The sequence below is a fragment of the Sorex araneus genome, chromosome 1, assembly GCF_027595985.1.
Source record: "Sorex araneus isolate mSorAra2 chromosome 1, mSorAra2.pri, whole genome shotgun sequence".
NCBI lineage: Eukaryota > Metazoa > Chordata > Mammalia > Eulipotyphla > Soricidae > Sorex > Sorex araneus.
Genome location: NC_073302.1, coordinates 346825644 through 346845118, shown reverse-complemented (window position 1 = coordinate 346845118; position 19475 = coordinate 346825644). Strand labels below are relative to the sequence as shown.

At 41.3% G+C, this 19475-nt stretch overlaps 1 protein-coding gene across 1 annotated transcript in view; it reads right to left on the bottom strand.

The window, feature by feature from the left end:
- Window positions 1–9991: 9991 nt before the first annotated feature.
- TEX15 (testis expressed 15, meiosis and synapsis associated) overlaps window positions 9992–19475 on the bottom strand; it is a 72248-nt gene continuing 62764 nt past the window's right edge. The window contains exons 8-10 of the mRNA XM_055144168.1: window positions 17349–17407; window positions 12326–13575; window positions 9992–10114 (exon numbers count right to left, since the gene is read on the bottom strand). Of these exons, the coding sequence (XP_055000143.1) occupies window positions 10077–10114; window positions 12326–13575; window positions 17349–17407 (1347 nt within the window). The 3' untranslated portion in view covers window positions 9992–10076. The remainder of the gene's footprint in view (window positions 10115–12325; window positions 13576–17348; window positions 17408–19475) is intronic.

The window sequence follows — 19475 nt, the reverse complement described above, 5'->3', positions numbered from 1 at the left end:
AGACAGATGCTGTTGGCTTAGCACAAAATTTTGGCAATATCAAAGATTCTTCCCCACTCTTCTCCTCTAGCATAGCTGTTTCCTGTAAGTTGCCTTAGAATTTGATGAATTAGTGGAGAGAGTCGTATGAGAAGACGAAAGAGTTGATGAATTAGTGGAGAGAGCCGTATGAGAAGATGAGAGAGAAGGCTCCTCATACTCAAAAGTCAAACTGTGAAAAATTCAGGGCAGCAACAATGCAATTGTACGCCCTCCATTCCTTTGCTGGGATCAAATGTCCATTTTTCTGTGCATAACACAGTTCTCTCCCTGTTTTTATCCATAAATCTAGACTGAATTGTTCTGTATTTTTTGGCTTAAACCAATGACAATACTTTTTTACCCTCTCAAGGAGGCATAGCTTTATGTTTCTTTAAAGGCAGACCAGCTGCTTTTATTAGAGTTCAAAGTGTCAACATAGGCATCCTGCTGAGAACTAAAAGAATTGCCCATTGCCCCTTTTTCTTCCTTTATTTCTTCTTTATTTCTTTTCTCCCTTTCTTTCTCCTTTTCTTCTTTTCCCTTTCTTTCTTCCTGCCTATCTTTCTTTCTCTTTTTCTTCTTCCTTATCTCCTTATCTATATTTCTTTTCTTTCTTCTTCCCTCCTTATCTATATTTCTTCTTTCTCCCTTTCTTTCTTTTTCTTTTTTCTTCCTTATCTATATTTCTTTTCTGTCCCTTTCTTTCTCTTTTTCTTCTTCCTATTTATTTACTTCCTTCCTTTCTTCCTATCTATATTTCTTCTTTCTCCCTTTCTTTTTCTTCTTCCTTCATTATCTATTTCTTCTTTCTCCCGTTCTTTTTCTTCTTCCTTTCTTTCTTCCTTCCTTTCTTTCTTTCTTTCTTTCTTTCTTTCTTTCTTTCTTTCTTTCTTTCTTTCTTTTCTTTCTCTCTCTCTCTCTTTCTTTCTTTCTTTCTTTCTTTTTCTCTTTCTCTCTTTCTTTCTTTTCTTTCTTTCTTTCCTTTTTCTTTCTATATTTCTTCTTTCTCCCTTTCTCTCTTTCTCCCTTTCTCTCTCTCTCTCTTTCTTTCTTTCTTTCTTTCTTTCTTTCTTTCTTTCTTTCTTTCTTTCTTTCTTTCTTTCTTTCTTTCTCTTTCTTTCGTTATTTCTTCTTCCTCTCTTTCTCTTTTCTTCCTTCCTATCTCTTTACTTCCTTTATTTCTTTTTTTAATAAGAATTTTATTTTATTGAATCACCATGTGGAAAATCACAATGCTTTCAGGCTTAAGTCTTAGTCATACAATGCTGAAACAATCATCCCTTCACCAGTGCCCATATCCCACCACCAAAAAAAAAAAACCCACAGTACATCCCATCCCACCCACCCCCGCACCCCCCTACCCCGCCTTGTAACTGATAAATTTCACTTTACTTTCTATTTACTTTGGTTACATTCAATATTTCAACACTAACCTCACCATTATTGTTAGGAGCACCCCACTAGAGTCAGACCTGTTGTGAAAAGAAACGAGGTCGCGGTTTTGGATTTCTGTACTTTAACAACTAAGTCCAGGGAGATTTCTTCTGGATGTTGGATCATTGCAATCTTGTAAACCCCATCTGTGGTCGTCATAATATGGCGGTCCCCATGCCCTTCATCCCCGGGAAGGGACAGGCGAGAGAGAGAAATACCTTTCCTCTCCTGGGCGGGCATGGGGTCCTGGCTTAGTTCTCAGGCTGGAGACATTCTGCAAGTAGCTGCCCATGTCGAAAGTGGTTTAGCTGGGTCTGGATTCACACTCGTGCAGCTGCGGAGGGGCCACACACGCGTGTGGCCCCTGGGATCACATCTCGGCAGCCTACTTCCTTTATTTCTATCTATATTTCTTTCTCCCTTTCTCTGTTTCTTCTTTCTTTCTCTCTATATTTTTTATTCCCTTTCTCTTTTTCTTCTTTCCTTCCTTTCTATCTCTATTTCTTTATCCCCTTTCTATTCTCTTTTTCTTATTTCCTTTGTATTTCTTCTTTGTCCCTTTCTCCTTTTCTTCCCTTTTTCTTCTTTCTATCTATATTTCTTTATTCCCTTTCTTTTTTTCTTCTTCCTCCTTTCTATGTTTCTTTGTTCCCTTTTTCTTCTTCTTTCCTTTCTATCTTTCTAATTCCCTTTCTTTATCTCTCCCCTTTCTCTATTTTTTCCATACCGAGCCTTTCTCTTCGAGCCCAGCATTGGGCGCCATATGTTGCAACAATGTTGCAGTTTTATTTGACAGTCCGAGGCATTTCACGGGCAGAAGAAATAAACATTTTGGGGGAGGATCACATGACTGTCTCCGGAAGTTTTTGTATTGTGGCCTGCCGGTGGGCAGCCTGTTCAACCCCCTTTTATTTAGTAGGTTGATGGACTAACCAATGATATTCAGCCACATAGGCAGAATATGCAAATTAACTTAGTCAACGGAAACAGTATCAAAGTCAGTTACACACCCGGAAGTATAGTCAGTTAAAGTAACAGTAACAGAAAACACATTTACATCCAAGCCTAGCTAGGCCTGAGATTATGGGATGTTGTATACCAACATTTAGTTTTCTCTATTTTGCTGGTGCAACACCCTTGGGGAAGCATTTTTAGCACTCTAAATTTCGGGATGAAGAATCCAGAAAGCAGGTCTGGGGGAACTCCAAGGGCCAGAGCGCGTGTCTCCCACGAGCCAGGGCAGGATTTGCTCTCTAGGGTCAGAGTTTCCTGGCCACAGTCAGGTGTGACCCCAGCTCTCCTAGGTTTAAACCATCAGTGGCTAATGGGAATAGCACCAGGATCCTGCTGGAGTGCCATTCCCCATCCCTCCAAATAGAAGAATCCAGAGAGCATAAAGGAGGACATCAGTGATTTTTTTTTTTGGTTCTGTGTCATTTTGTGTTTGGGGTCACACCCTGCAGTATTGAGGCTTCTTCCCACTCTGCTCCAGGACCACACTCAGTGCTAGGACGAAATCAGGCGTGGCCACGTGCAAGGCAAGTACCTTGCCCCTCCACCATCTTTCCAGTCCAGTGTGTCTATTTTTAATAGGAGGCATATATGAAACATGACAGTGACAGTGATATGAAACATTACCTTGTGTAAGTGAATGGAAGGAAAGTAAAGGAGAAACTGTGACAGGAACAAAGGGCCTGGGATAGTTTTGAAAGTAAGGGAGAAAGATAGGTAGACACCTGCCTGTCGAGGGGTTTGGAGCAGAACAGAGTAAGCTTTAGAATAAGGATCTACAGTGGGACAGCGAGTCAGTTTTGAGCAAAGGGGTGTTTTCATTAATGTTCAGACTGTAGCACTATAGCACTGTCATCCCGTTGTTCATCGATTTGCTCGAGCAGGCACCAGTAACGTCTCCATTGTGAGACTTGTTGTTACTGTTTTTGGCATATCTAATACACCATGGGTAGTTTGCCAGGCTCTGGCATGTGGGTGGGATACTCTCAGTAGCTTGCTGGGCTCTTCGAGAGGGATGGAGGAATCGAACCCGGGTCAGCCGCGTGCAAGGCAAATGCCTTACCCACTGCGCTATCTCTCCAGTCCAATGACATGACTTCACAATTCCCTGGCTTGGAATCAGCAGATTAGGAGTCATTAGTTACATGATTTAGCATAACTCCCACTATGCAAAATACACTCACCTCTTAATGGAAAGCTTGGTTATAAATGGCAATAAAGACAAAAAAAAAATCTTAGCTGAAGGCTTAGAATTATTTGTACACAGTAACTGTTTCTTAGCCAAGCATGAGGAACTAGCTAACTATTTGTAGTTTGTGCTTTTTGCACATTCTATACTAGAATTTTAACAGAAGGGATTATGTATCACGGTGTCTAGAATTTATAAAGGATGAACTCAAAATTGAGTAAAGAGCTTCTATTCTTTTCAAATCAACAATTCCGGAAACTATTAGGTGACATTCACAAAGGTGCCTGAAAATGTAAAATAGTTGTAGGGGGCGGTGCAGGCTATTGAATGCAGGGCCTCACGGCAAGGGTTAGTGGTTCTATTCCATGATGTAAGCTAATGGAAAACTGTGGGAGCACTGTAGCACTGCTGTCCCATTGTTCATGGATTTGCTTGAGCGGGCACCAGTAAGGTCTCCACTGTGAGACTTGTTACTGTTTCTGGCATATTGAATATGCCACGGGCAGCTTGCCAGGCTCTGCTGTGTGGGCGGGATACTCTCAGTAGCTTGCCGGGCTCTCTGAGAGAGATGGAGGAATCGAACATGGGTTGGTTGAGGGTAAGGCAAAAGCTGTATCCGCTGTGGCTCCAACCATACCACAAGGAAGACCATGGCATGACTGAATACAACAACGTGATGGGCCGGAGCCATAGTACAGTGGGCAGGGTGGCTCTGCACTCAGCCAACCTGGGTTCCACACCCAGCACTCCATACGGTTCCCCGAGCCACGTCAGGGGCATTCCCTGAGCACTGCTGGAAATGGCTCAAAAAACAAACGAAGAAGAATCAGAGTGAAAGTTAGCTAAATTACTTCCTTAAAAGTCATTCCAGGCAGAAATGACTTCCAGTCATTCTCTATTACTTTATGAAGTTTTTTTTTTTTTGACTCATTTCACTTAGCATGAGACTGACACCCAAGGGCAGTAGACACTGGGCCAGGAATATTGTCCCATAGTTGGAAGCCTGCCTCACAAGCTGGGGGAGAAGGCAGCTGGGATAGAGAAGGGATCACTAAGACAATGATGGTTGGAGGGATCGGTCGGGATGGGAGATGTGTGCTGAAAGTAAAGGACCAAACGTGATAGCCTCTCAGTATCTGTAATGCAAACCATAATGCCCAAAAGTAGAGAGAGTATGGGGAATATTGTCTGCCGTAGAGGCAGGGGGAGGGTAGGAAAGGGGGGGATACTGGGGACAGGGAATGTGCACTGGTGGAGGGATGGGTGTTTGACCATTGTGTGATTGTAATTCAAACATGAAAGCTTGTAACTATCTCACGGTAATTCAACTTAAAAAAATGTTTTTTTTTTTCGGGGGAGGCTTCTCAAGCAGTAGTCGAGATTGGTGATTGTGCTAAGGCTAAGGGTACACGGCTGCTCAGGTGCCCCAATGGTGTGAGGTTCCGCAGAACCTCCTGCAGTGTGCAAGGAGCTTGAGGCAGGACTCCAGACACTGTGCAGTGCTGGCAAGGGAACGTGGGTTGGGTGTGTAATTGCCGGACCAACTCCTGGCCCCTCATATGTCACTTTTATTTGCTTTTGGCCACACCTGGTGGTGGTCCGGGGGACCCTACGTGGTGCTGGGGAGGGAATAAGGGTGGGCCACACTCAAGACAAGTACTTCAAACCCCTGTGATGTTTGCAGCTCTCTGGGCACTTCCTTATTGTTGTGAGATTACTCTATTTATTGCTTGTGTCTCTTGAATGATCTCATCCTATGAAACTCCAGGTAGGACTGTTTTTTTTTTTTTCTTTTTGAGTCACACTTGGCTCTGCACTCAGGAAACACTCCAGGCAGTGCTCAGTGGACCATATGGGATTCTGGGAATCGAACCTGGGTCGGCCGCGTGCAAGGCAAATGCCCTATGCGCTGTGCTATCGCTCCAGCTCCAGGACTAGATTTTTTAAGAAAAGGAGGAGAGGGAGAAAGGAGAGGAAGGCAAAGGCAATTGTGATGGAAAGAGCTTCAAATTTTAGTCATCTAATGAGGTCATGTAGTGAAAACATGTAAGCCAAGCCCAAATATAAGCTCACAGGTGAAGAAACCCAGAAGGAAAAGAAAGTCATCAAAACCTGAAACTGAAAGGAATTCAGTTTAATCAGTTTTTCAAGTTCCAAAATAATGCTACTTACAGATAATTTTTTTTTTTTCTTTTTGGGTCACACCCGGTGATACAGTGATTACTCCTGGCTCTGCACTCAGGAATTATTCCTGGCGGTGCTCAGGGGACCATATGGGATGCTGGGAATCAAACCCCCGCCAGCCTCGTGCAAGGCAAACGCCCTACCCGTTGTGCTACTGCTCCAGCCCCTTTTGTTTATAATGTTGGGTACGTTTTTAAGACCTTTTCATTTCAGAACCAAAACTTAAACTTATTGCCAGGAAAGAGGAAGGAAAATACTTCCTCCATATTTTGTTTCAAAGTCTAGGTTTAAAAATGTAGCAGAGGGGCTGAGTCAGAGGTGGGGCATTTGCCTAGCGCCCTTGGCCAGTTTTCTACCCCCCAGCACTCCTTCGGCCCCCTGAGTACTGACACCTGTGTAATTTCCACCTGCAAAGCCAGGAGTAACCCCTGAGAATTGCCGCTGATACTTCCCCAACCCTTGCAAAGAAAGAAACAGAATATCTAAATATTCAAAGCTTCAATTTGTTTTCTTGTATTCAGGGACCACTCCTGGTGGTACCTGGTGGTACCAGGAACTGAACTCAGGCTGATCACAAACAAGGCTTTACTTGCTGTGCTATCTCTCCCTCCCATGGCTTCACTTTAAAAAAAAAAAATTAAACTCTTGAAAAAATATCGAGACAATATTTACAGAATCTGAAAGCTGCTTAAAATTACATATTAGAAAATTTAACTATTTATACAATTTAACTATATAACTATAGCTAATATAACTATTGTTTGATATAAAACATTTTATTTTTTATTTTTTTTTTCAAAATTTGAAAATGAATTTATTTCAATTTATTTGGAATTATTTTGTTAAAGATTGTTCTCACTGACAACATAGAAAACGAGTAAGTTAAGACTTCATTTTTTTTTTTTACATGTTAAATAAACTTCCTTTTATTCAATACATTGTGTATCTCATAATATGCTAAAGGAATATAAACACTAAGGACATATAAACATATGCTTATTAATTTTATGACCCCTTAAAATATTAATTATAAAGGTTCATCAAAGAAGTTAGAAAACTTCATCAAGTACTCACAATTTGTAAAAGGCAAGAGCAAGATATCAGACATGCTCTACCTTTAGTATGCATGATTTTTTTTTCTGTTTATCCTGCCATCATTCAAGAATCCTTATATTTAGGATAATCCAAAATCCATTTGGTAACTGCCATCATTTTCAATGATATAAAACATTTTAAAGGGCAAACCTGTTACATCTTTTCATAACAAATGTGTATGAAATGTCATGGGAAAAGTCATTTTTCAAATAATAGTATATATTGTTTTCATGTCTGTTATGTTAGTAATTTTTTTTTTTTTTTTATTTTGGGCCACACTCACGGTTATGTAAAGCTCAGCGCTTACTCCTAGCGCTGTGCTCAGACACCCATATGTGATGCTAGGTCAGCTGTGTGCAAGCTAAGTATCCTATAGCCTGACTCTAACTCTGGCCCAGCAGCTCTGATCTTTGCAGACTACTTGCAAGTAAGACAACTCCTAGGACAAAAAAAACGTTGTCTATTTCGATGTTGCTTTTGGTTCTAAAATCTTCAGGTTCCTCATTTCTTCCAGTTGCAGTTCTTTTACAGACTTTCTCTTCTTAAAAGACTTACATGAGGAGGTGGGCTATAGGTCAGCCCAACGAAGACAAAGGTATCTGTTTATCAGAGAAGAACTCTAAGTACCCTGAATTCCATCCTATTTGTGAATACCATGGGTTACCCCAAGAGTTCCGTGGGCTTTCTAAATTGGAAAATCACAATAAATTTGACTCTTTGATTTTCTATGCTAGGTAGCATAAAAAGTTTGCTGACATAAGTTTTGCAAAAATACTGAAAGCTTTGCTACTTTTTAAGGCTTAACCAAAGCAAATCTTGTCACCTCTTGGGACTCAGCGGTGCCAGCCAGCAGGAGGCACCTTCTGACTGGCATCCTTAGGAGAATGGAAAAGACTGGCAGAGAGGCTGTCCAACACCTCCTAAACATACATACACCTGGGACTCTACAGTGACAATTACAGTGATTGTCATTTTTGTAGAGTGTTAAAAAGGAAAATATAATCTATACTTATAGGATTAAAATTCTGTATTTGGGACAGTTAGCAATTCCTACTATCCTTAAAAAGTGAATAAACGCAAAAGACCAACAAACACAAGAAAGAGTCAAAGCAACTTGTACTTGCACCCCATTATAAAAACTGCTGAAGTGCTACACAAATGGCACAAGCTGAAGATATTCCTGAAAAAAATGATCAAAGCATTTATACTGCGAAATACAAATTCAGAAGAAATAATGTTATCAAAAAGGTGCATACAGGAAAACTAGTCAAATGTATTTTGATTTCATATAATAAACCTAAACTGCTTCAATAATAATTTAAAAAACTGTCCTAAAAAGTGCTGCAAACATGCAAACCAAATTCTCTACTAAGATATAACTTACAAGTAAAAATGAGAAATTATGAAAATTATAAAAATTTGTCATGTTAGACACAAAATTGTCATATGAATAAATATCAAATGATGTAATCATGGTTTAATCACCACTCCTGAAATGAAAAACCTATTTCAACAAAATGGCACACTACTATAAACAATGTACCAAAAATACCAAAAAAAATCTTGTTTTAAATAATACTACTGTTTAACATTAAATGTTACATCTACTTTAATTCTGTTAAAATCAAAGAAAATATATAACGTATGACTGTGATATCAATGTTTAAATTTCTAACTATTGTAATATTTCTGGGCTGGAGCAATAGCACCGTGGTAGGGCGACCCGAGTTCAATTCCTCTGCCCCTCTTGCAGAGCGCGGCAAACTATCAAGAGTATCTCGACTGAGTGGCAGAGCCTGGCAAGCTACCCGTGGTGTATATGATATACCCAAAACAGTAAAAACAAGTCTCAAAAAGATGTTACTGGTGCCCGCTTGAGAAAATTGATAAGCAATGGGATGACAGTGACAGTAATATTTCTGATGGTTAAACGGGTAGTAAAAATAGTCTAGCAGTCCTTGTTACTAAAACAACCCCATGATATAATGATGGTATTTTGATGTCAAAATTGATGTCCTATTTATTGCATCAGATGATACACTGTTGCTTTTATTTAATTTTTTTATTTTCCAGTTTTAACTCTAGTACCTGAATTTACACAGGGTTCATTTTTTATTTATTTTTTTACATTTTATTTATCTTTAATTAGTGAGTCACCGTGAGGGTGCAGTTACAGATTTATACATTTTTGTGCTCATGTTTCCCCCATACAGATTTCGAGAGCCCATCCCTTCACCAGTGCCCATTCTCTACCACCAGTAAACCCAGCATCCCTCCCACCCTTCCCAGTCCCATCTCCCCCCACCCCACACTGCCACTATGGCAGGGTATTCCCTTTTGTTCTCTGATTAGGTGTTGTGGTTTGCAATAAAGGTGTTGAGTGGCCATTGTGTTCAGTCTCTAGCCTACAGGCACGCATCACCCTTCCCCTGCATGACCTCCGACCACATTTTACTTGGTGTTCCATTCTCTGAGTTGCCCAGAATGAGAGACCAGCCTCGAAGCCATGGAGTCAACCCCCTGGTACTTATTTCTACTATTCTTGGGTGTTAGTTTCCTAGTCTATTATTCTATATTCCACAGATGAGTGCTATCTTTCTATGCCTCTCTCTTTCTGACTCATTTCACTTAACATGATATTTTCCATGCTGATCCACTTATATGCAAACTTCATGACCTCTTTTCTAACAGCTGCATAGTATTCCATTGTATAGATGTACCAAAGTTTCTTCAACCAGTCATCTGTTCTAGGGCACTTGGGTTTTTTCCAGATTCTGGCTATTGTAAACAGTGCTGCGATGAACATATAAGTACAGATGTCATTTCGACTATACTTTTTTGCTTCTCTGGGATATATTCCCAGTAGTGGTATTGCTGGGTCAAATGGGAGCTCAACCTCTAGGTTTTTGAGAATCATCCATATTGTTTTCCAAAAGGGCTGAACTAGTCGGCATTCCCACCAGCAGTGTAGAAGGGTCCCTTTCCCCCCACATCCTCTCCAACACACTGTTGCTTTTAAACACTGTAAAGGCATGCATGTTTGTATTTCCTACATTTACATGGTCTTAAAATTTAAAGTGAAGTAAAAAATACTTGGAAGCATTTGTTAAATTTCCTTTATTCAGAAGACAGGAGAAAATTGTCAATGTCCTGGCCGAAAGGACTCTTGTTGCCACGGAGCTGAAAGAAAAAAAAATCATAAATAAGTGACATAAGTGAATTATGCAGACTCATGGTATACAGTAAAGACTGCACTGTGTTGGATCCTAGGAGAGCAGTTTGAATTGCATATCTGCATTTCACTAAGTTTGTGGCATTATAGAAGTTATTTTAAGCTCTCAAAGAATTGTTTTCTTTTTTTCTCAATCTGTAAAGAACAAACAGTCTCACCTCTCCCGGGAATCTTGTGAGAAGTAAATAGAATAAAAGATGCAAAGTGCATCTTTTATCTGAGTGGCACGAGGGTGCACTAAGCCCTTAGTCCCATTTGTGGAATAGCCGAATACAAGCACCCTGAGCCAAGTGATCAACATCTTTAGGAGGCTCCTTTGCGACCCCACAGTTCCCCATCTTGCTATATTCATGAACACAGCCACGCAGGAGGGGGTTATTACCTCCTAATTGAGTTACTTCGGGGGACTATAAAAACAAGACGATTTTTTTTTCTGCTTAACATAACCAAGGAGGTAAAAATAAAAATAATTGACTCAGAGCTATCCTTTTAGAGCATCATAAATTCAGTTATTCTATAAAACACTGGCAAGTTCACATTATAAGAGTCTGTATATATGTGACCAAAGTCGGAAAAGATTTTGAGAAGAATGGATAAGTGTAGGAAGCATCCCATGGTTAGACAACAGCCTTGGGTATGTTGAGCAATAATACATGGGGAGTGAGGAGGGCATTTGCCTTGCAAGCAGCTGACCTGGTTTCAATCCCCAGCATCCCACATGGCCCAGAGGGCTCCGCCAGGCGTGATCCCTGAGTGCAGAGCCAGGAGTAAAATCTAAGCACCACTAAGTAGTACAGCCCCAAAACAAAACAAAGCAAAACAGGTGGTTTCTAAGCAATATTCCCTATGCAAAAAAAAAATCATTTTCTATTGAGGGAAAAGTTTTTTTTTCCCAGGGGGATGGTTTGGAAAATACCAGTGTACTCAGGGCTTACTCCTCGATCTATGCTCAGATATCACTCCTGGCTAAAATATCTTCTTAAATTCATGGCTGTGATACATTTACTCTCCTTGGTGTGCTTTTATTACTGGAGTTTTACAGAAGAAATAGCAGAGCATCAAAGGAATCAAAATGAAGAAAAGAGTCATTTGCTCCAACCCACCCTTACTCTTCTCTTTTCCCTCCTTTGAAGTTTTTCTTCAAATTCTGTTTTTAGAAAAGTCCTAACCCCTGCACTCTCTCTGAGAGCTAGGAGAACGGAAAAGGGTCTAGCCCACACCTGTAGGCCCACAGCCCATCCGTGTGGGCCGAGTATCACTGGGAGTGGTCCCCAAGTCTCTGAACAGGGCTGGGAAGCCCTGTCCGAAGAAAAAGGTGGTTTTACTAAATGAAGTTATTTTGTCCATCTAACATTTTACCCTTTCCCCCCTCTCCATTTAGTAAAAAATGTATAAATTATCAGGAAAACTTTAGAATCTAAAATAATTTTCACTCAAGGGCATCTTCTAAACATTTATGTATTTCCTCCCATTCTCCCCCTCCTCCGGGGGGGCACACCTGGCAGTGCTCAGGACTGAGTCCTGGTTCTGTGCTCAGGAATCACTCCAGGGGGACCATGTATGGTGGTGGGAAATGAACCTGGGTGGGCCACATGCAAGGCAAGTGCCTGACAGCTCTATTATTTCTCTAAAGGATTTCATTTCAGTACTTGTATGCTTTTAAAATTTTGGCATAGGTAAACTTATGACAATTTTTTGGGGGGGCCACACCCAGCAGTGTTCAGTGCTAACTGATGGCTATACTTACCATACAGGGTGCCCAAGACTGAACCTGGGCTGGCCACAGGCAATCCAAGTGCCCTACCTGCTGTACTGCTCCAGGCCCAAACTATACAGTTTTAGAAACTATTACTAAGAGCTCGTATAAATGCTTTAAAATGGCTGTATCATAAGGAATGGCTTTGTTATAGTTTAAAAATTTAGTCAACCATTCCTTAGGTTGGGTTTTATTAAAATACATTATGATTTAACATTACCATTAAAAATTTTTTTTTGATAACTAGAGGTGTGCCTGACAACATGATTCAATTCTGCCTGATACTTAATTATACACATCTATAAACAAAAATAACCTCCGTGGACCATCACTTACAAATCTACTTTCATAAATGTACAAAGAAAACACTCAACCAAGTGAACATGAAAGCTGTGACACTCACCATAAGCCCTAGGAACTTCCGGAAGCGCCCCTGAATTAGGCAGGTAGGAATAGGAAGCTTGTTGTAATGGCTGATGGAAATGATACTGTGTGAGAGCTGGCTGCTGGAAATGGTAAACAGGCATCTGTGATCGAAAATATCCAGTCACTGGCACAAAGTCATTTGCGTGAGGCTCCCCGGGAATGTAAGTGAAGTACTGAGAATACGAAAGGTCAGCACGTGTGCTCTGGATGCCCACAACAGTGTCCAGCACCGCCGGAGACGGCTGGACATCATAGGATGCGACCCCCTGGTAGGTGTGGGTAACAGAATGGCCACTGATGCTGCTGTAATGATAAACACACCAAGTGTAGTAAGGGTAGGAACCTGCAAATGAGCTTTCAGAAGAATGATATGCGGGGGGACGTGAGGACTGTGGAGGGCCATTCCAAGGTGTGGGGGAATCCAGAGTCAGGACTTTGGAATTGTCATTAGCCCCTGGCCTGGAAAGTTCTGAATTTTGATTCCCATTCAGTGTCCTGCCCCCAGATGCTATGAGAGGTTGAGCATGGGGATTCGATGTATCTGCCGGGTATTTCTCCTTTGGTTCCGTTTCTCTCTGTTGTGTCTCGTTTATCTGCAGAGCAGGATTTGTGCTCTGGATAGAGACAGTCTCTGGAGAATGGGTGCATGATGAGTTTTTAGCAGATGAATCCACTGTTTCACTATCTGGAAGTTCACAGACAGCATCATCCATTTCAAAATTGGGATGGAGATCCCTCACGAAACGGAAAACAGGCTTCGAGAGAACTGATGGGGCAGGCACACGTGGAGAGCCAGCTCCTGGTTGTGTGTCAGAAGGGGAGGGTTTCTCTGCGGAACCCGGAGAATTCTGTGAAATTTTCCGTGAAGTTGTCTCGTGATCTTTAGGAAATGTGCCATCTACACACTTTTGGTCACAAACTATGAAAGCGGCATGATCTTTCTTAGCAATTTCTATTCCAGCAGCCCCAAGATTCACATCTGTTTTCTTCATGTGATCTCCCTCTTGTCCAGTCAAACCTCCTGAAGCACCAACTGAAGCATTAGTGAGGTTTGTGTTGTCCCCTGACTTTGGCGGGCAACTGTCTCTTACACTTTCTATGTGTGAATGTGAGTTAGGCAGGGATCTCTGCGTCTCAGCATCTTTGGGTGACATGAGATCTCTTCGCAGATTGTTGGATGAGCTTGGTCCGGCTTCATTCTTGTTTCTGGGGTGAGATCTTACAGCCCTACTAAGCATAACAAACACACATACAGTCATGAAATGTTAGTATCACATCTGAAATCTGTATGCAGAAGAGAGTTCTTTTGGGCGGGGAAGGGTTTGAGCCACATCCAGCCTGGCTCAGAGCCTCATCTTGGCTCTGTGCTCAGGGATCACTACTAGCGGGAATCTGTAAACCACAGGGGTTCTGGGAATCAAACCTAGGTCAGCAGTGGGTAAGGCGAGTACTTCATCTTGCTGGCCCCAGGACAGAGTTCTTAACATGGATATAATTTCCTTTCTATTGACAGTACATAAACAAAAGACATTTTTCTCAATTCACTCCCTTGGTTTGAATCTAGTCCCTTTTCCTGATAAAGGAAAATATATACACATTTCAAAAATGTTTCTGATGTCTTAATATTAGACTTTGGACATTTCCTGATGGAGGAAACTAACAGGATTTAATTATTTAGTATCATTTATCTCCAACCATTGACACACTTTTCTACTTAGAAATCTGTGTCCCACCCCTATTCTTCTCAAATTTGATATTCTATTATCAAAAAATAAAATATTTTTTCTGTCCAACCTCAAAAATGGGCAGAGCTCACACTCAGTGCCGAGTACATCATACTTCTCATGCACCGTGGTTCCCTGGGCACCACAGGAACAACCCTGAATGCTGAGATGTGAATAGCCCCTGAGAAACACTGGGGGTTGTTCCAAATAAAAAATACTCAAATTAAAAAAAGAGTGGGGAATCAGACCTCAAAAAGTCTGATATTTTACTGGATCCAACTTCCATCTAAAGCACTTACAGGGTAACCTACGTCATGATCCAAACTCAGATCATACTTGGATAGTATTTAGAAAGTACAATTTTGACTATCCCATTTTCTTTTTTGGTAATGGCTCAGCCTTCACACCTGACAGCTGTCTGTACAGGCGATTATGCACTCTTAGAGGACATCATTCAATGAAGATGGCACACTATGAATCATATTAATATTAATTTTTTGGCTAAGGATACAGTTTAGTTCTTTAAGTAGCAAATGCCAGCTATGACTGCCCAAAACTAAGGTAATTAGAGAAATTTTTTTTTGTTTTTTTGGGTCACACCCAGCGATGCACAGGGGTTACTCCTGGCTCAATTACTCAGGAATCACTCCTAGAGGTGCTCAGGGGACCATATGGGATGCTGGGAATTGAACCCGGGTCAGTCTGCGTGCAAGGCAAACGCCCTACCCGCTGTGCTGTTGTTCCAGACCCAATTACAGAACTTTTTGAGCCACATTGGTGGTGCTCTGGGATATTCCTGAATGACCCATGTTCAGGGGTCGCTCCTGACAGGATTTTGGATTGAATTTGGGCATTCAGCATACAAAGGATGTGTATGAGGCCTTTGATTTATTTCCCTGGTTCCTGGTTCCCTGGCTTATGTTATAAAACAGATGACTCATTTTTATGCCACTATATACCTTTTCAAGACACATATTCCAGAAAAAAGTATTCTACAGATTTAGTAGATAAAACATTGCATTTGACGACTAGAGAGATAGTACAGCAGATAGGGCGCCCGCCTTGAATTCAGCTGACCTGAGTTCGATCCCTGGCACCCCACAGGGTCCCCTGGGCATGGTTAGAAGTGACTCAGCACAGAGTCGGAAGACCTGAGCACAGTTGGGTGTGCAACCCCCTCCTCACAAGTGCATTTAGAGCCAGAGGAATGGACCAATGCGCTGAGCACATTCATTGCGTGTAGGCTGAGTCTCTGGCCCCGACCTGGCGGGTTCCTCTCTAGACATGCCCCTTACAGGCAAGGGATGCTAACAATGTGGTCCTTAGAGGCAAGGGATGCTAACGATGTGGTCCTTAGAGGCAAGGGATGCTAACAATGTGGTCCAGCTGCAGAACATATGCCTCAAAGGCACAGAGCCCTGAGTTCAGTCTCTAGTTTCATGCAAAAAGGGGGGGGAAATTCATTAAAAAAGCAATGCCAAATAAGAAAGAAATGATTTGGAATGTTTATCTTCTTTTTTTTTTTTGAAGGAAGGAAAGAAGGAAGGGAGGGAGGGAGGGAGAGGAGGGAGGAAGGAAGGGAGGAAGGAAGGAAGGAAGGAAGGAAGGAAGGAAGGAAGGAAGGAAGGAAGGAAGGAAGAAGGGTAGGAGGGAGGGTAGGAGTGAAGGAAGGAGGAAAGGAAGGAAGGAAGGAAGGAAGGAAGGAAGGAAGGAAGGAAGGAAGGAAGGAAGGAAGGAAGGAGGGAGGGAGGGTAGGAGTGAAGGAAGGAGGAAAGGAAGGAAGGAAGAAAGGAGGGAGGGTAGGAGTGAAGGAAGGAAGGAAGGAAGGAAGGAAGAAAGAAAGGAGGGAGGGTAGGAGTGAAGGAAGGAGGAAAGGAAGGAAGGAAGGAAGGAAGGAAGGAAGGAAGGAAGGAAGGAAGGAAGGAAGGAGGGAGGAAGGGAGAGAGAAAAGGGAGGGAGGGAGAGAGAAAAAGGAGGGAGGAGGGACTCCGGAATGTTTATCTTATTTTGTTTTGTTTTTTGGACCATATCCAGCAATGCTCAGGGGTTACTCCTGGCTTTGCACTCAGGGATCACTCCTGGTCGTGAGTGGGGGACGACCTGGGATGCCAGGGATGGAACTCAGGTTGACAAGGACCCTACCTGCTGTAGCATTGCTCCAGTCCCTGGGGAATTCTTGTCCTTTTTTATTCTACTTCATAAAAAGAAAAAAAAGATTGGGGCTGGAGTAATAGCACAGCAGGTAGGGCATTTGCCTTGCATGTGGCCCACCTGGGTTCAATTCCCAGCATGCCATATGGTCCCCTGAGCACTGCCAGGGGTGATTCCTGAGTGCAGAGCCAGGAGTAACCCCTGTGCATCGACATGTGTAACCCAAATAGTGAAAAAAAAAATGAACTAGTGTCTTCATAATCTTCCTGACTTGAATGAAATGTCAACAAATCTGGTGATGCCACTTTGTGTCAGCAAAACATCATACCTAAATTTGTGAGTTTTTCACATAAATAATCCAGCTAAAAGAATGTCTTTTTTTTTTTTTTTGAGACCATTTTGCTGTTTTGTGGTTCTGGCTTTTTGCAAGACACCGATATACACATGTATATGTGTCTGTGACAAAGTTCCAAATCAGTAGTAACTGCTGGCAATTTATAGATCTTAAACCAATTTTGAAATATGGCTGGTTTTTGAAATTCACAAATGAAAAAATGTCAATCTAATCACTCGGCTTATTCTTTTATATCCTTGTGGGGGGGTTGTTTGGGGGGTGGGTGCATAGCCTGCAGTGCCCAGGGGCCACTCCTGGTTCTGTGCTCAGGAATGACCTCTGGTGGTGCTTGGGAGGCCATAAGTGGAATTCGAACCAGGACTGGTGTTTCCAAGACAATTAACATTGTACAGATCTCTCTGACCCCCTTCTACATCCTTCAAGCAAACCTCTCAAGGGCTTCTATCAATTCATAAAAAAACGCTTGTTAAATAGGAATTTCACTTTTTCCATAAAATACTCTTCTAAGTGCAACTATGAGTATACTCAAATTCACTGAAAAAATAGACTTCACAGGACATAAGTCTTGAATACTTTAGGGAATGAAGTTCAAATTCCTTAAGCCTCATTTAATAAGTTGCATAATTTTCTTTTCTTTTTCCCTAGTTTACTCTTATTCATATTTCATGCACAATTCAACAATTGAAGAATAAAAAAAATACTCTTGCTTCTTAGTATGTGTTCATTTTTTTGTTTAGTTCTCTTCAGAGGGAACCAGTGGGAACTCCTACCTTGGAAGTTCGAGTGTTGTCTTTTCTCTGCTGATTTTTGGAATGTCTTCCATGTCAATCTATGTTTGCAAGATAAAGGAAAACAGGATAGTGGTTTAAACAATGATGGAAATATTTTTTATTTTAATATCAGATATTTGCAATTTTTTGTTCCAATGTTATCTAATGTGTACTGTTTAAAAATATATTAATGATTCCCTTAAGAAACCATTAATAGTTCCCTTAAAAAAGCAATTTATGGAAAATCCAATAAGTATCAAATTTGCCATATTAATGAAAAAACAAAAGACCAAAATTGACATTGTTTTTATCCTGATATTTCATAACCAATCTTGGAGTACCTTTAGATGACTACTATTTTTGTACCCTTTTCAGTAATCCAGTCATTAAGCATCATTATATGCAGTGACCATCAAATGTGGGATTTCCACCTCCTCTTTTTCTACAACTTGAATGACTACATCTAACCATACTTAAAATCTCCATGCTTCCAATAACTGAGAAAAATTTTTTTCATTGGACACTAACCTTTCAATAAGCACTAAACAAAATTCAAACTTGTTAGGCCAATATTTTAGACATTCTGTTAATTTGCCCCCCTTTTTTTGGCAGGAGCACTGCTAAGGGTCACGTGGTGTCAGGAACTGAAACTAGTTCTTGCACACATACAAGCACATGTTCTTCTAATTGAGTCATACCCCTGGAAGGACATTATTTTTATTGAATCACTGTGAGGTAGAGTTACAAAGGTTTCATGATTGGGTTTCAGTCATACAATGTTCCAACACTGAACCCTCCACCAGGGTACATTTCCCACCAATATCCCCCGTGTCCCCCCGCCACTGTCCCCACTCCCATTATGGTCTGAAGTACATATACTGAGAGGCCATCATCTTTATCCACTTTCAGCACACATCTCCCACCCACAACCAACCCTTCAAACCATCACTGTCTCCTTGTCATAATGGTCCCTTCTCTATCCCAGCTGCCCTCTCCCCTCACCCTTGATGCAGGCTTCCAACTGTGGACCATTGTCTACTGTCCTTGGATGTTGGTCTCATGTTATTTTATATCCCACAAATGAGTGCAGTCATTCCACGTCTATCCTTCGCCTTCTGATTTATTTCACTCAGCATGGTGCTCTCCACGAAGGAGGGCATGCTGTGTTCTTCCACAGTGTTCTTCCACCCCTGAACTTACTGCACTAAGTTAAAGTTTCTGTTCCTGACTTAACTTTGAACTCATTTCTCAAGTAGTGTTTGAGATGGAAGTAGGCACTGCAGTTTCACTCAGAGTACTCTGCACACTGTGCTTTTTCACTTTCCCCTTCAGTCTGGTTCTATGAAATTAATACATAAATCTTTAACAACAATCTTTGTTTTCGTTTTCTTTTTCTGCTTTCCCTTCTGAATACAAACAGCACCACTAAAGCATCACTTCATTTTACTCTGTTTATGTTTGTTTTCTGGGCCATACCCAATGGTACTCAGGGTCACTCCTGGGGTGCTCAGAGAACTATATGGGATACCGGGGATTGAACCCAGGACAGCCACGTACAAAGCAAGTGGCTCACCTGCTCTGCAATCTCCCTGGCCCTCATTTTACTTTCGATGGATGTCCATGACTTGTAATTTGTTGTGTTCGGAAATGTTATAAATTGCTTGCTCAGATTCCTCATCTCTAGAACTAAGTTAACTATAATTCAAATGAGATGACAAAGAATCCTTCTCATTGTGTACACACATTTCTATTTGCTCCCACACTAAAAACCCAGATTCATGCACAGTCCTTGAGAGAAGACTGTGCTTCTGTGAAGGTGATCGTTAAGCAGGTCCCAGGGCTCTGCCACCTGGCTCTACCTGCAGGCTCTCGTTTACCCTGTGGCCTTAAGAAAAGTTATTTAACCTTCCCACACTTGTTTCCATAGTTAAAAGATAGAACAAACATGCTTGTATGATAAGGATTTCAAAACGAACGAAAGGTTAAAATTACACTACAACTGCTATATAAAAACCATTAAATAAGATGTGCTTCTGTAGGACTTCTTTTAACTCCTTCATTTTCATCTTTTTTTTTTTATTGAGGCACCAAGCTTCACGACAGTGTTTGGCATTAATGTTGGAGTCA